At 46.0% G+C, this 17,444-nt stretch overlaps 1 protein-coding gene across 1 annotated transcript in view; it reads right to left on the reverse strand.

The window, feature by feature from the left end:
- The window catches only part of GCA (grancalcin), a 365,906-nt gene that overhangs the window by 79,526 nt on the left and 268,936 nt on the right, over positions 1–17,444 (reverse strand). Inside the window, exon 7 of the mRNA XM_044074773.1 lies at positions 17,249–17,307. Coding sequence (XP_043930708.1) covers positions 17,249–17,307 — 59 coding nt within the window. The remainder of the gene's footprint in view (positions 1–17,248; positions 17,308–17,444) is intronic.

Genomic DNA, 17,444 nt, shown 5'->3' on the forward strand with positions numbered 1-17,444 from the left:
TTTTAAAGGCAGGAATTAATCTCGCCTTCCATTGCCTTGTCTGCAGGGAGTAAGCATTCTTCATATAGAATTGAGCTGTGCTCACTTTCGTGATTTTTTTCCCCCTTTTTGCCAAAAGAGACGACAGTCTCGTCTTCAGGGCATAACTCACATTTCACAATGATGGGTCTTTAACGCTGGTTTCTGTGTTCTTGGCGTGCACCATGTATGCTTCGTCCATCTGAACAATAGCTACTGGGTCTACAGTCTACTCTCTCCATTACTCCCACATGAAAACACAGTGTGATCCTTCAGAGCTCTAAACTGGAGACTTTCTATTAGAGGTACAGAGGACAGACAAGAGAAATGGAATTTACTGCAGAAAACTGCCAAAGGAACCAATGCACTGGGAGCAAATAACTAGAGGGGGGAAGGTAATATAATGGGAAGAGGCTAACAAGACACTGGGACTGCAGGCTAGAGACTGCCTTCCCTATCAGGGATTGATATCACAGTACAGGCAAAGGGATAGGGCCTTCCCTATGAGGGACTGATATCACACAGTACAGGCAAAGACAAAGGGATATAGGGCCTTCCCCATCATGGATTGATATCACAGTACAGGCAAAGACAAAGGGATAGGGTATTCTATAAGATCTGCTCTGGTAGAGTTTTTAGAAGAATCTAGAACAGAAGCCGATGATAAAAAGGGAGGGCAAATACAGCATATAAAATATTGCATGATAACTATAGGAATCAATCAGAGGAGGCTATAAAAGATTGGGAAGATAGATAGGATAAGCAATTTACAAAAGAAACAATGGAAGGACATAGGTATGACTCCCAGATATGCCAAGTCTAGAAGATTTAGGATTTTTGCTTGGAGTGTTTGCATAGGTATTTATATACCCTAAAGCAGTCTCCAAAGAGTTTTTCCTCAGGGAGATGGCAGGTGTGATGGAGCAGAAAGAGGTAACTGTGAATACATATATTTTGGGAGTGTAATGAGTTGGCAGAGTTAAACATTTCCTACAATAAATATTGAGTGAGCAAATGGGTGTAACACAATGATGTTTTTGAGCTAGAATACAAGATCTGGATTGCCTAAACATACTAAGGCTTTCTTATGTGTAATTCTGATGGCTGCCAAAAAAAAAATAGAAATCAGTCTAAACCAACTTTTGAAGTTACTGAATATTTTAATAGTTAAAAACTGGAAGTCGGACCTTTGGAAAGAGGTAGGAGTAAATGACATAGAAAAAAATGGAAACTGTGGGAACAACAACAGGCAGAATAAGGTTTGAGTGATATTTAAGTAAAGGCAGGACTTGATCAATTTGTGTTACGATGGATTGAAAACTGTATAAAAGAACGTGTGTGTTGTATAATTTGTAAAGTACAGTTGTGCACGCTTACCATAAATGTAGATGTTAGAGTGTATTCACTGTTGCAGTCATTACATTTGGATAATCTGCTGGCAGGTTGCCCTCAGTCGGCCTGAATTCCAAAATCTTGGGTCCTGCGTCGGTTGCTGTCTCCTCTTGACATTAGGTCATCAGGGGTATATAAAACAAGCAGCAAACACCATTTTCTTTAGTTTTTCTTGCCCCAGATGTCAGGTGCCCCCCAAACGGGTAGCAAATATATATATATATATATACATGCAACAACACAAACTTTACCTTCCTCTACAAGCAAATACACCACAAAGGTTGTAGAGGGATGGAGGGATGGCGGGTAACCTGGACTGCAACAGTGAATACACTCTAACATCTACATTTATGGTAAGTGTACACAACTGTACTATGTTCTTAGTGTTTCACGGTTGCAGTCATTACATTTGGGTAGAATCCCAAAGCTATGGATGGGAGGCTGGAGCTAAACTGCATTACGGGTGGCTATAAGGACCTGCAGAACTGCAGTGGCAAAGCCTGCCCTGGACTCCAAGTAGCAGCCTCTAGAATGTCTTTGGTACTCCTCTGAGAAAATCTGCTGATGTAGCTGCAGCCCTGGTGGAATGAGACCTAATGCCCCTGGGCACAGGTTTGCCATGGTGTAAGTAGCAGAAACGAATGCAGTGGCTTATCCACTTTGAAATAATCTGCTTTGAAATATCCTTTCCCTTTGCTCCTGCAGCAAATGTCACTAGAAACTGCTCGTTTTTTCTCAGATCTTTAGTCCTGCTCAAGTAGAATCTTGGTTGTCTGTGTACGTCCAAGGAATGCAAAATCCTCTCCCCCTTGTTCTGTGGATTTGGATAAAAAGTTGGCAGATGAATAGTTTGGTTAAGAGCCACACTGGAAACCACCTTAGACATAAATTAAGGATTGGTCCTCCGGGACACCCTGTCTGGGTAAAATATGATAAAAGGCTCCACAACCATGAAGGCCTGTAGCTCTGAGACTCTTCTTGCTGAAGAGATTGCCAGGAGCAGAGCTGTTTTCCTTGATAAGAACTTTAGATCTGCAGTAGCAGCTGGTTCAAATGGAGGCAGGGTGGCCTTTTCCATCACATAATTGAATGCAGGAATTGGGGACCTACTGGGAGGCCTTAAATTTTTGGCCCCTCTAAGATACTGCTTTAGTAAAGGATGAGAAAAGATTGGTGGGCTCTGTGTTGTAATGAGTCGAGATGGCAGAGGCATGGATTTTAATTGATGAAAAAGATAGGCCTTTGTCAAGCATCTCAGTCAAGTATAGTAAAATCTGAGGAATATTTGGCTCTGCTGTACCAGTTTCTTGTGCTTGGTTCCAAGCACAGAATCTCTTCCATTTATCAGCATAAGATTTTCTAGTCCTAGACCTTCTGGCTTCCAAAATGACATCCATCACAGCTTTACTGAGAGGTGTTTGAATAACTACATGATCAGCCATGCTGCCAGGTTCAGTGTTTGGAGCTGATTGTGCAGGATCCGATTGTTTTGCCGGGACATTAAGTGAGGTATTTGAGGTAAGCACCAAGCTGGGAATTGAGACATGTTCCTTAGGACTGGATACCAGAATTGGCGGGGCCAGTCCGGGGCAATTAGTATCATCTTTGGTTTCTCTTGTCTGACTTAGTAGGACCTTGGGAAGAAAAGGCAGAGGAGGAAAGGTGTAAACTGAGGTTTTTCCAACTGAAGGATAGGGCGTCCACTTTCCATGCTTGTCTGTGATAAGTCCTTGTACAGAATTTTTTCAGTTGATAATTTCGAAGAGAGGCAAATAGGCCTATGTCCGGGCTCCCCCATTTCTTTATCATGCTGAAGACTTGTGGATCTAGTTTCCACTCGTGAGGGTCCATAAGGTTTCTGCTTAAATTGTCTGCCAGAGTATTTTGCTTTCCTGGAAGGAATTGAGCTTGAAGATGTACTTGTTAAGTCAAGGCTGTGTCCCACAGTGCCATGGCTAGTCTGCAAAGGGGGTATGAATTCGTGCCCCCCTGCTTGTTTATATACCACATAAAGTACAGTTTTGTACCTACCATAAATGTAGATGTTAGAGTGCTAATACAGCTGCAGTCATAACAGATGGGTTTTCCTGCCGTCAGGCGGGTCCTCGGTCGGCCGAATTCCAAAGTCTAGGTCCGGCGTCGGTTGTCGTCGCTTCTTCCCTGACGTCAGTGCGACAGGGGTATAAAAGAACCAGCAGACGCCATTTTCTTCAGTTTTTCTTGCCCCAGATGTCAGGCGCCCCCAGAAGGAAGGCAATACATAAATTTATGTAATAATGCAATGCAGCATAATCAAAAAACAGTAGTTGCAAGCAAATACACCATAAAAGAATACCCCAATCAGGTTGTATGAGGAGGTGTTAGCCATTAGGACTGTCCCAGAGGGGAAGGAGGGAGGGAAACTTGGACTGCAGCTGTATTAGCACTCTAACATCTACATTTATGGTAGGTATAAAACTGTACTATGTTCATCGTTCATACAGCTGCAGTCATAACAGATGGGTAGAATACCAAAGCTAAAATAGGGGTGGTAGGCACTAGTTGGAACTAGGAGGAGCCAGGATGCCCTGCAAAACTGCAGTGGCAAAACCTGCTCTAGATTTGGAGTATAAAGGCAGGTGATCGTGTTTGGAGAAAGTATGCGCAGAACTCCAAGTGGCAGCTTCCAAAATATCTTTGGTAGGAACCCCTCTGAGGAAAGCTGCAGAGGTAGCTGTGGCCCTTGTGGAGTGAGACCTGATGCCTTCAGGTACAGTTTTACCATGAAGAGAGTAACAAAAACGTATGCAGTGGGCTATCCATTTTGAGATTGTCTGTTTCGAAATAGGCTTCCCTTGAGCTCCTGTGGCATAGGACACACAGAGTTGCTCTGATTTTCTGAAAGGCTTTGTTCTGTCCAAATAATAACGTAGTTGCCTGTGGATGTCCAAGGAATGTAATAGTCTCTCCCCTTTGTTTTGAGGTTTAGGGTAAAAGGTAGGTAAGTGGATAGCCTGATTTAAGGCTACCCTGGACACTACCTTTGGCATAAAGGAAGGATTGGTTCGTAAGGAAACTCTATCCTGATGGAAAATGATGAAAGGCTGCACAGCCATGAGGGCTTGTAGTTCCGAAACCCTGCGAGCTGAGGTGATAGCCAGCAGAAAGGCTGTTTTCCAGGACAAATATTGTAGTTCTGTTGAGGCAGCTGGCTCAAAAGGAGGCAAAGTCAGTTTTTCTAGAATGAAATTGAGATCCCAAGCAGGCACTGGTTGTTTCCTTGGGGGTTTTATGTTCTTAGCCCCTCTGAGGAAGTGTCTTAAGAGGGGGTGAGAGAATAAAGGAGGATCAGTGTTGTATTCTGCAGAAATGGTTGAGGCATGGATTGTGATGGAAGAGAATGAAAGTCCACTGCTTAGCAACTCAGCTAGGTACTGTAATATCTGAGGTAAATTCAGTATTCCAGGGTTCTGGCCTTTTTTCTCATTCCAAGCACAAAACCGTTTCCATTTTGCGGAGTAAGCTTTTCTAGTAGAAGGCCTTCTGGCCTCCAAAATGACATCCTGCACCTCCTTGGAGAGTAGGGTCTGGTGTGATTTTAAGGAATCTTCCATGCGGCTAGACTGAGTGTTTTCAGCTGACTGAAGAGTTTTGAAGCTGTGCTGAGTCAGTAGAAGAGGCATTAGAGGAAGGATCTATGGTGGGGAATGAGTCAGGCTTCTCAGGAGTGGGTACCAGTGTTGCCTTGGCCAGTCTGGAGCGATGAGAATCATCTTTGGTCTGCTTAAATTGTCTGCCAGAGTAATAGAACTTTGGGCAGCAGAGGAAGAGGTGGAAAGGCATAAACCGTCATTGTTGTCCAACTGAAAGAGAGTGCGTCCACTCTCCAGGCCTGTGGATGAAAGGTCCTTGAGCAGAATTTTGCCAATTGGTGATTTTTGTGGGAGGCAAAGAGATCTATGCCTGGCCTTCCCCATGCTTGAATTCTCAGTAAAAACTTGAGGATGCAACTTCCATTCGTGTGGATCTGTCATATTTCTGCTTCGGTTGCTTGCCAGCATGTTTTCCTTGCCGGGCAAGTACTGTGCTTGAAGCTCGATTTGCAATTCTAGAGCCATGTTCCAAAGAGACATGGCTAGCCTGCATAGGGGGTATGAATGGGTTCCTCCCTGTTTGTTTATGTACCACATCACTGTGGTGTTGTCTGTCCTTATCAATAGCTGGCCTGGATGCAGCAGGTCTTTGAAAGCCGTAATAGCATTTATTACTGCTAGCATTTCCTTTTGATTGATGTGTAGGTGCTTTTCCTTTTGGGACCATTTGCCCTGAATGCACCGATCTGTCATGTGCGCCCCCCAGGCGTAGTCCGAGGCGTCTGTTGTGATGACTTGATTTGCTTGAGGTTTACAGAATGGGAGACCTGTGTTTCTTTGGCATGCTTGAGCCCACCACAGAAATTCCTTTTGAAGACATGGAATCAGTGGTATTATTGTTTCCAAACTGTGGCTGTGCTGAGACCATAGGTTTTTCAGGTACCATTGAAGTTTCCTCATATGCAGCTTTGCACATGGGATTAGTAAGATGCAAGATGCCATGAATCCCAGAGCCTGCAGGATTTTCCTTGCAGTCAGCCTGGTGAAATTTGCTAGTTTTCTGAAGTATTGAGTTAGTTGCCCTTGTTTCTCTGGCGTGACGTAGGCCATCTGGGTGTTTGTGTCCAAGCTGGCACCCAGGAAAATTATTGTTTGAGAGGGTATTAGCCTTGATTTCTTTTTGTTGACTGTGTATCCCAGAGAATTCAACAACATTATTACAAAAGCCAGATGTTTCAGAAGAATGTGTTTGCTGTCCGCTTGGATCAGGCAGTCGTCCAAATATGGGTAAATTTGTATCCCTTGCAGTCTGCAGTAGGCAATTACTGATGCCAGGCATTTCGTGAACACTCTGGGCGCAGTAGAGGAGCCAAAGGGCAATGCAGAGAATTGATGATGGGTTGAACCTGCAAGAAATCTGAGGTATCTTCTGCAATCTTGTCTGATTGGGACATGCAGGTATGCCTCCTTGAGGTCCAATGTTACCAGCCAAGACTCCTTGCCCAGCATGGGAAGAAGCTGCTGTAATGTGAGCATCTTGAATTTTGGCACGAGTAAAAATGTGTTTAGGATGGATAGGTCCAATATAGGTCTCCAATCTTTTCCCTTCCTTCGTACCAGGAATAGTCTAGAGTAAAAACCTTGACCTTATTCTTGTGTGGGTACCTCTTGAATAGCTTTCATGTCCATGAGATCTGAAATTTTTTGTGCCTCTGTCCTTTGATTGTGTGGCAGGTTTGGCATGCCTCTCATTTTTGGAAGGGTGTGAAAATGGAATCTGTAGCCTCTGTTTATAATGTCCAGGATCCATTTGTCTTTTGTGACAATATGCCAATTTTTCGAAAATAATGCCAGTTTTCCGCCTAAAGGTGCTGCCATTTGAGCCTTGCTTGGCATGCAAAGGGGAAAGTCATTGGGCCTGTTTTCTGAATGGCTGTGAACTATCCTCACCACCTCCTCTTTGTGCAGGAGCTTGCCATTGTCTGCCTCTAAACGATCCTTGAGCTTGCCCTCTGCCCCTCGGGCGCCTGTACCTACCTCTTTGGGGTCTGTCCGTGGCTGGAAAGGACCAATTTTTGGAAGGCCAATTTCTACTGAAACGTGGAGGTTGTACCTGTAGGAAATCTTTCACTGTTTGCATTGATTTTGCCTTTTCCTCCATTTTCTTTAATACCTCCTCAGCTTTAACACCAAATACATCTTTTTGCAGAGGGGCATCTAGTAATTTGGCTTTGACATGATCTGGTAAGGTTTGCTCTTTGAGCCAGGCATGTCTACGTATCACTGATCCTGTAACAGCAGCTCTACATGAGGCCTCTAAAGCATCATAACCACACTGCAAGGTATGTTTACCCACTTGTTCTGCACTATGCATCAAATCCTGCAACTCCTTCAAGTCTGGTTGTTCAGGTTGTGACATTTTGCTTCTCAACTGTTGTAACAGAAACTGTTGGTACTTTAACATATGGAACTGGCAGTTTAATGCCCTCATGGTTAAGGTGGCCGAGGTGTATACCTTTTTCCCCCCACCTTTCTAAAGCTCTGGAATCTCTCTCTGAAGGTAATGGATTTTTAGCAGTGGAGGCCTTAATTCCCTTGGGACCCAGTGAGATAGTTTCTGGGTCAGCCGCATGGCTTTTGTATAGGAATTGGTGTGAGTCAGGAACCCGGTAATACCTGTCAGGCTTGACTGGGGCTGGAGGTAGAGAGTCTGGGTTAAGGCAGGCCTGCAAATAAACATCAAGAATGTCTAAGACAGGAGGTATAGCCAGAGGCCTGTGCTGAGGGAGCAAGAGAAAATCCCTAAGCCTTTTGTTGGAGTCTGAGTACTCTTGGCCTTCCCAGTGGAAGTGTTCCCTCAAGGTATGCAAGGTTTCCCCAAAAGAGTAATCCTCAAGAGGGGAGACAGAGGGAATGGACTCCTCTGCATCAGAATCTTCAAAAGGGGAGTATGAATGTTCCTGTCATCAGAATGCTCTGAAATAATGGAAGCCTAGTCCGAGGAGGGGGATTCTTCCTCCACTCTGGGCCTTTTGTCTGGGGGGGGGGGGGTTGAGAACCCCTGATAAGAGTAATCAAATCCTCAGCCATTTTGAGCATCTGCTTTTTAGGCATGGGGCCTTGAGGAGGGCCCTGTGGAGCTTGTCTCTTAGAATGCATGGCTGCTTTAGACTTAGTGAAAGCCTTGATGGAGAAAGAAGAGGAAGGCCTGAAGACACCTTGAGAGGTGGCAGACCTGTCTAAACTGTTTCACCGCCAAGAGTGGCTTCGGTATCTGTAGTCGGGGTGTGGGCCGAAGAGCCTGCGACCTCGGGTACAGTAGACACCGCCAATGAAGTGTCATCGGTAGTCAGGGGCTGCGTAGGCACCTCACTGAGAACCGGACCACCTGTAGTTGGCTTTGGCGTGGTGTCGGTAGAAGCCGCGGACCTCGTATGTCGGTCCTTATCTTTGCGTCCAACTGGAGTCGGAGTATCCGACGACAATGTAATTAAATTTTTTGCCAAAATAGTGTTGGGCGAACTCCGCCCGATGCTTAATGGTTCGTCTGTTGAATGTAGCACAAAAATGACAGACCGAGACGTCGTGGTCTGGGCCTAAGCAAGGAATGCAGAGGGAATGAAAATCCTTATGCGGTATTTGCTTCCCACATGAAATGCAATTATTAACTTTGTCTGACACCGGTCTGAGGCAAGAAAAGTTTCCCCAACGGGGTACTTGGCTTTCAAGAAGACTTCGGTTGCAAAATATTCGTAATCTCAGGAGCTGGCCAACCGGCACTTGCGAACTGCTTCTGCTTCGGGCACCGCGTGGCAAGAAAGATTGAAGAAAATGGCGTCGGCTGGTTCTTTTACACCCCTGTCGCACTGACGTCAGGGAAGAAGCGACAACAACAGACGCCGGACCTAGACTTTGGAATTCGGCCGAACGAGGACCCGCCTGATGGCAGGAGAACCCATCTGTTATGACTGCAGCTGTATGCACGATGAACATCCTCTTCATCAGAACTGTAGTCTAGTAAGCTAAAGATTCCTCCCCAGAGTCCAGGACTTCATTTGAAGAATCCAATTCCCTCGGCCTCTTAAAAGGGGTGGAAGACCAGGGAAAAGCAGGAACAGACCCCCCCCCGTGGAGGCTTCAAGGCCATTAAAGTATATTAAACAGACCCTGAGGAAAATCCTGTTGGGGGATCTTTAATAAGGGTACCGTGTTTAGTTTTTCAAAGCAGGGATGCCCATCCAAAAGACTCTCAGTGGTTGAGACCCTTGGCAAGCTTTGATAACCGTAGTTGAAATCTCTTCCCTTACCAAAATCTGAGGATCCAGCCCCTTGGAAATAATCAGCTGAAGTTCCCCCATTAGCACCTGGGATGGATGTCAGAAAAGCCGTAGAGAACGTGCGAGAATTTGGATCCAAGCTGACCTCTAACAAGGTCGAGGTGGAGGATTCCAAGACAAGCATCAGACAGTCTTCAGGGCACTGACTAGCATCTGGAGAGATGTCTGGGGGAAGATGGACAGCATCTACGTTTATTATTAATTTTGGAACTCTTAGGCCTTAAAGCCTAAATCAGGAGGTTAATATTTGTGTCTTGAGAGTGAAACTGGACAACCAATATTACGGTTCATTCTCAAGACATAGGTAAAAAAAAAAAGTTATGTACTCACCATAATGATAGATGTATGTGATCCATCTCACCTACACTCAATTATTGACGGGCTTGGAGCAGAGAATCGGCTCAGACTCTGCCGCTATAACTAGCATGAAGTCTCTAATTGGCTGGGCTAAGCCTGTATCCCAGGATGCACCACGCTCAAACCCGCAGATCTTGTTTGCCACAATATAATCATTACACATACATAACCCCACAGGAACACAAAGCAAGAAGAGAAATAATATCGTCAGAAGGGTCTAAGAATATAAATTTCCTCCAAGTCCACCAGGAAGGGGTAAGGTGGGTGGGTACGTAAGAATGTAGGCAAGATGGACCACATACATCTATCGTTATGGTGAGTACATAACTAATTGATGTAATGTGGTCCTATCTCACCTAAATTCATTACTGACGGGACAGCATCCCTAGCACCTCTATCCTGGAAGGCTCATGGGAAAACACTCCTGAGCACCGTGGAACCAAAGGAAGCCCGGCCTCTAGAAGCCACGTCCAGCTTATAATGAGAAATAAAGGTGTGTGGGGAAGCCCAGGTGGCTGCCGCACAGATTTCATCCAAAGAGAGCCTAGCATGAAAAGCCACTGAGGTAGCCATAGCCCTGGTAGAATGCACCTTAACTGGGAAAGGTAGATCTCTACATGCTGATGTGTAAATAAATGAGATACAGTCCTTAATCCACCTTGCAATAGTGCCTTTGGTCACAGGGCAACCAATCCTGGTCTCTGAAAAGGACACAAACAACTGATCTGATTTCCTCTCTTGTCCTGTGCAAATAAAACCTCAGTTGTCTATGTACATCCAATTGGTGAAATTTGAATTCTGCCTTGTTTGAAAAGTGGGAAAAGTGTGGGAAAAACACCGGTAACTCAATGGATTGGTGAAGACAGAAGGTAGAAGAAACCTTAGGAAGAAAGGAAGGGTTGAGTCTCAAGGATACTCTATCCTTATGAAAAATCAAATAAGGAGGTTTGACAGAAAGGGCTTGAAGCTCTGATACCCTTCTGGCTGAAGTAATGTCTTCCAAGACAAATATTTTAATTCACAAGTGGCTGCAGGCACAAAGGGAGAAGAAGTTATGGCTCTAAGCACCAAGTTTAAATCCCATGGCAAAACTGGCTGTGAAACTGGGGGACGAAGTAACCAGGCTCCTTTTAGGAATGCTTTACACAGTTTATGGCCCATGAGGGAAGGCTCATATGAAACGTGAAAATTAGAAATTGCCGCCAGCTGTACCTTAATAGTGGAGGCAGCGGAACCTTGTCTGAAAAGCGTCGCCAAAAAATCCAAAACTGCCATCACAAGGTCTGTAAAGGGATCTAGATTATGTGACTGGGCCCAGATAGCAAATCTCTTCCATTTACTGGAGTATATCTTTCTAGTGGAGGGCTTGTGGGAAGAAGATAGGATATGTACCACTTCCGGTGTAAAGGAAAGCTGTCTGACTAAGGACGGAAGTGGAGAAGCCAGGCAGTGAGCTTGAGGGTTCGCAGAGATGGGTGGAACTGCCCTGACAGATGAGTCAATAGGTCTGGAACTGGATCCAGAATCCAAGAATCGTCCATGGTACATCTCCAGAGAAAGGGGAACCAAACTTGACGGGGGCCAGTGTGGTGCGATCAAAATCATTTTGCTTCCCAAGGAAGTTGCTTTCTGAATCACTCTTGGCAGCAGAGGAAATGCAGGGAAGGCGTAGAGCAGACCAGGGGGCCAATCGTGGACTAGAGCGTCCCTGGGTGACTCCGCCTGAGTGGGAATCAGAGTTAAGTGACTGCTGCACTTGGCATTGAAGGGACTGGCAAAGAGGTCACAGCAAGGTAGACCCCACCTGGAGAAGACCTGAGCAGCAACTCGATTGTTCAGGGACCACTCGTGAGGCATCAGAATAGCTCTGCTTAGCCTGTCTGCTATCACATTGGACTTCCCCGGAATGTGCGTTGCCACTAGAAAGCATTGGGAAGACACCACCCAATTCCACACACTCATGGCCTCTCTGCAAAGGGGATAGGACTTGGTTCCCCCCGGCTTGTTCAGGTACCACACAACTGACATGTTGTTGGAAAGAATTGAAATAGTTCCCTTGACCTTGCCACATGCCTTGGACTGTCGTGCCCAGATAATGCCCCCCCCCCCCACCCTGTCTAGGAGGCATCCGTGGTCACTGTGGCAGTAGGGGGCAGAGGGTTCAGGGATCTTCCTTTGTTCAGATTGAGTGAATGAAGCCACCAACGCAGGTCCTGTCGCCATTTGTTCCATTATAAGAATCGGATGAGAGAGGGAATTCTTGAAAGGACCACTGGACCGAAAGAAGCCACTGGAATATCCGCATATGTAGCCTGGCCAGGGGCACTAGTAGGATGGTGGCGGCCATGGAACCTAGTAACTGAAGAACAAGTCCGGCTCGGACCTTTTTCAGAGGTAATAAGGCCAAAACGTGAGCCTGTAGCACTTTTATTCTTTCTGTAGGAAGGAAAGCCATCATTTCTACGGAATCTAGCTCTGCACCGATAAATGCAACACGTTGTGATGGCAGCAAGACAGATTTTTGCCAGTTGAAAGTAATCCCTAGGAGTTGACCCAAGTTGATGGTGGCCTCCGTGGCTTGAACAAGTAGATGCCTGGTGGGGGCGGTGAGAAGCCAGTCGTCTAGGTAAGGAAACACCTGGAATCCTAGATGTCTCAAGTGAGCAGTCACCACTGCCAGACATTTGATAAACACCCTGGGGGCTGTGGTGAGACCAAAGAGCAGGGCTCGGAATTGGAAATGACTGCCTCCCAGCCGGAAGCGCAAGTGATTCCTGGAGGCCTTGTTTATCTTGATGTGATAATAGGCATCCTTGAAATCGATGGAGCACATTCATACTCCTTTTTCCAACAAGGGGAAAATGGTTTGAAGAGTGACCATTCGGAACTTGGACTTCCTGACTAAGTGGTTTAAACGGCTGAGATCCAGGATGGGCCTCAAGTCCCTTGCTCTTTTCAGCACCAAAAATAACCTTGAGTAAGTTCCTGATCCGATCTGGTCTGAGGGGACTGGTTGGATGACTCCTTTTTCCAGCAGCTTTGAGACTTCTAACGCTGCTTGATCCCTTTGACTGGGTGGAATGTCTGGGACTCTCTTGGATAGCGGAGGGGGTGCGATAAAGGGAATGGTGTAACCTCCGGCAATGATTCGAAGCACCCATCGATCCTGAGTGATGTTTCCCCAGGCTTGAAGATGCTTCGAAAAACGACCCCCGACTGGCTCCGGAGAGGCACAGTCGGGCAGTCCCTCAGGGATTTCGGTAGGAGGAACCACGAAAGGACTCGCGGTCTCCTGAGTTGCAGGGGCCTCCCCCGCCCCTATGGCGATGTCTTCCAGAGTAATTCCCCCCTCCTCTGCCTCTGGAGGGGGGGTCACCATGATGGTCAGGAAAAGACTTCTAAGACTTCTTGAACCACATCTTTCCTCCCCTCTGCGTCTTGGGATAAGGTCTAGAGGGAAGCGAAAAACGGGCTCCTACGGCAGACAAAGTCTTACCCTCCTGCTCACATCTGGTGAGGGTGTCTTTCACTTTGGGTCCAAAGAGGGAGGACCCGTCAAAGGGAGTGTCCGTGAAGGAAGACTTGAAGGCCTCCGCGAAGTGACACAGGCGCATCCAGGCTTGCCTCCCAAGGGCTACGCCTGTGCTAGCTGCCCTACCCGCCCCCTCGGCTGCATAGGATATGAGCCTCATGGACGAGTTAATAGAAGACAGGGTAGACAGCTGGGCGTTGACAGTCTGGTTCACCACCTCAGGCAAGTTACCCGACAGAGTATCTCCCAACTCCTTGAGGAGATCTCTTTGGAGCCTCGTAAAATGACACAGATAATTCAACGACCGCAAAGGTCACTGCGAACAGGGTACACTTTCCATACTCCTAGACTCCTTGTTAGGAGGATGAAAGGAAGCAGAAGCCTCTTGCAACTTCTTGCTGAGTGGCAGACGCCACTACCATGGCATCTACAGGAACTCCTTTTGTCAAGAACTCTTTCCCAGGAAGCGCAGACAAGAACTTGTTCGGGCGGCTGGGAACCGGTTCCACAGAGTCAGGGTTTTCCCACGCCCTTCGACAAATAAGGTCCAACAATTCATCGAAGGGGGGAGACACTCAGGAGGCGGAAGGTCGGGCTCCGAAGGCCTTGAGGAAGACAGACTCCTCCTCAGAGGGGGTTTTGGAAGGCCAGTCGCCTCTGTCTCAAAATCTCCAGGATGTCGGAGAATGAGACATCGGAGGACGACTTTGGGGACCCCTCTGCATCATCGAGGTCAGTGTCTGAGGTGACAAGACTCATCTGGGGAGTCTATGTGCTTCCTCTTACACAACTTCTTTCTGGGAGGCTCTTCAGGCAAAGACTCTGAAGGGCCCTCAGAAAGCAGGGGACCACGCATGGGGGTATCCTCAGGCCTTTGAGCCCCGCTGCCTGCTGATAAGAGGGCATCAGAGGCTCTAGTCGCAGTGTCCGGGGAAAGGAGTGGTTGACTCGAGTGATGTCACCGAAGACCAGGCCAGTGCGCTCCTCATGGCCTCGAAGGCAGGTCCACCTGAATCAGAGGAGCGACCAGTCTCAGAGACCACAATCGGAACAGGTGTTCCCCGGCCAATGCACCAAGAGAGAGACACGGAGCAGAGGTCTGGAGTCCCGATGTATCCCCCTCGGGTCCGACCGACGAAACCAGAGTGCCGAAACCATTAGATGGAACAGAAAAGGTTGGAGCAGAGGTCGGAGCCGAAAAACTCAAAGGGGGTTTCGGAGCCGACCCAAGGACCTCACCAGACTCAGAACACTCCGGCTCCGACGAGACAGAGGTGGTCGGAGGAGGAAAAATCAGAACTGACAAAAGGGCAGGCTCTAGAGCCAACTTGGCTGGAGCCGAGAATAATTTTGTTAACACTGGTGACTGGAGGAGCCTCTGCACCATCCTATCCAAATCTGAATCAGACAACTTGGAGGACACAGAAGGGGGTCGAGAAGTCTTCTCTAATGGATCCAACGTAAAGCTAGGAGAATGGCTGCGAATCGGCTCCAAGACAATTGGAGCCAAAGTCGGCTCCAACACAACAAAAACCTTCTTCGGCTACGGCGGCAGTGGAACTGAAGAAGCCGTCTCCGGTACCGACAGCATCTCCTGCGGCTCTGAGACCAATGGAGCAGAGGAAGGTGAAAGTGTCTTTAATCTTTTCTATGATGTTTCCGACGAACTAGACGGAGCCGGAGATCTCTTTTTTGTCTTAGATTTCCCGCTAGGGGGAGAAGACGCCAAAGCTTCTACAAAGGCAGGTTTTAGCAGGCCCTTGAGAATCAACTTATTTTTTCTCTCTCTTGCAAGACCCTGGAACTAAACGAATGACACACACTGCAGGACTCTTGCAAGTGTATAGCGCCCAGACAGTACACACAGATGGCATGGCCATCAGTCAGAGACATCTTATAGGAACATTTCACACTTTTTAAAACCAGAAGGCCTATGCTCCTTCTGATCTTTGCCTGACATTTCAAAACTCCACACAAAACCAGACACCAATACGAAAGGGAAAGGAGGAAGGGACTAACTCAAATGCCCCTAAAACCAACAAGGAAACACACCGAACAGGGCTAAGGCCCTCTAACTTAAACGGGCCTAGCCCGCCATGGAAAAAAAAAAAATTACAGGAAACTAAGTAAATAGCTCAAATAAGGTACTTCGCCACAGCCAAGCTCGAGACCACGTCTTCACTCGAGCGGCAAACGAGATCTGGGGGTTTGGGCGTGGTGCATCCTGGGATACAGGATTGGCCCAGCCAATTAGAGACTTCGTGCTAGTTATAGCAGCCCGTCAGTAATGAATGTAGGCGAGATAGGACCACATTACATCACATTTTTATTTTTTTTACTTTTTATGTTACATCAGTTATGGGCATAATAGCACTTAGGAGGCACTGTAGGATTAGAAGATATGTCAATGTGATATTATAATTTAGAATTTATTTAGTAAAATATAAAACAAAATCAGAAAATGTAATGAAACTGCATGTTAAAATGTATTAAAATATGTTAGAATGTTAGGAGATGGATACTGTGAAACAATGGTAGCTTCTGATCATCCATGGAGTTAATTTAATTATTGAATGAGTTAATTGGAAGCATCAAACTATTGGATTTTACCTGCGTGGTACATTGTTTTTTTTTCCAGTGCTGTTCGCTCGTTTTTTATTTTGGTAATAAGAAGATGGACAGCAACCAGATCAGGCTAGCCTTTGCTGGCTTTCTTGGCAGACAGCTGACCCATGGGATGATTCTGCCACAGCACCCTGGGCCAACAGCTTAAGTCGTTAATTCTCAAGGAATATGGATAAGAAAGATAAGCGACAACAAAGGGTCTTAGGAACAAACACTTGACAGAGCTCTGTGTATGGTCATGGAAAGTACCTAAGTAAAAAAAGACACTGGTCATGATGGTCTTTATGGGGAAGCTACCTCTCACATTTGAATTTTCCCTTCTTGGGCAACATGAACACAAGCACATAAAAAGGAAAAAAGCTAGAGAAGAAACGGGTTACGTATCTGAAGACGGCTTGGTAACCAGCACGCAACGTATTTAGACTGATGGTCGAAAATGGTGTTTTGACTGGTGGCAAAGAAATTGAGCGTTTGCATCCATGCATCACTTTTATGCCCTATGCTGAACACAGGGAGCATATATGTGTGATGTATGGTACCTTTGAAATCTAAAGACTGATATACTGGACAGACTGGGTATTCTTGGTAGGAGATCTCTTATGTCAAGAATACTGCAACAGTGATTTGGACAGACATCTGAAGACCACGCCAGTGGACACCCTTATTATACCCAGACATCCAGACTTTGGACCTCAGACGTCTGTACGCATCTAAAAAAGGTAGGGTTGATGCACAAACGCTGGAAACTGGGCAGGTTACAGGCTTCTGCATGGCAAGAAGAGCTAAGATTCAGCACTGCAACACTTGTCTATAAAGAACATCAATTGTTAGTACTTTTTGGTGGAGATACCACTCCAGTAATAAATTACACAAAATAAATGATTTTTAAGGTACTTGTCAATGACAAAAGTTGATAAGCCGTGGATAAGTGGAGAGGGAGTGTTAACGTCAGACGACAAAAGAACTGATCAAGGCATATTAGGTGCATTCTTTTATAGCCACATTTTCTCTTCTAACAGCCATGGCTCAATACTGTGCATTCTCACACTTAAAGGAAAAGTCTTACTGCAAAGGAAAAAATCACCCAAGGACTCAGCTGCTTGATATCCTAGTCAGTACTGTAATCCTGCAACAATCCGCAAGATAATTATATACAAATGAGCCTAGGCACTTCAGTTCTTAGCCTTTCCAAGTACTAATGGGGATAGATGGCCATTCATAATCACAATAATCACAGGTGGGCTTAGAATTGGGACTGCTGTAAACAGATAGAGCCTTACGTAGAAGGCAGTTTGCTGATGTCGCAAAGACAAAGAGGTGCTTTCTAAGTAATCTTCGATTCTTCACTGGGCTACTTTAATAGTTATATTTAAACAGACAATGCAAGTAAGACACCAGTAAAAATTTATACTTACGTCATCATACATAAAATTAATAATTCCTTGCTGCATGTTATCTCTTCTTCTGAACGCATCTAAAAAAATTACACATGTTTATTAAGCAACCTGAAAGCTAGCAAAAGATCAAACATTTTTTTCACTTTACTCAACATAAAGCAAGCCACACAAAGCACAGAGAAATGCACAATTTACCAAATACAGAAGCAGCCAG

Source organism: Protopterus annectens, chromosome 6.part0 (genome assembly GCF_019279795.1).
Source record: "Protopterus annectens isolate FY-2018-M chromosome 6.part0, PAN1.0, whole genome shotgun sequence".
NCBI classification, from domain to species: Eukaryota; Metazoa; Chordata; order Ceratodontiformes; family Protopteridae; genus Protopterus; species Protopterus annectens.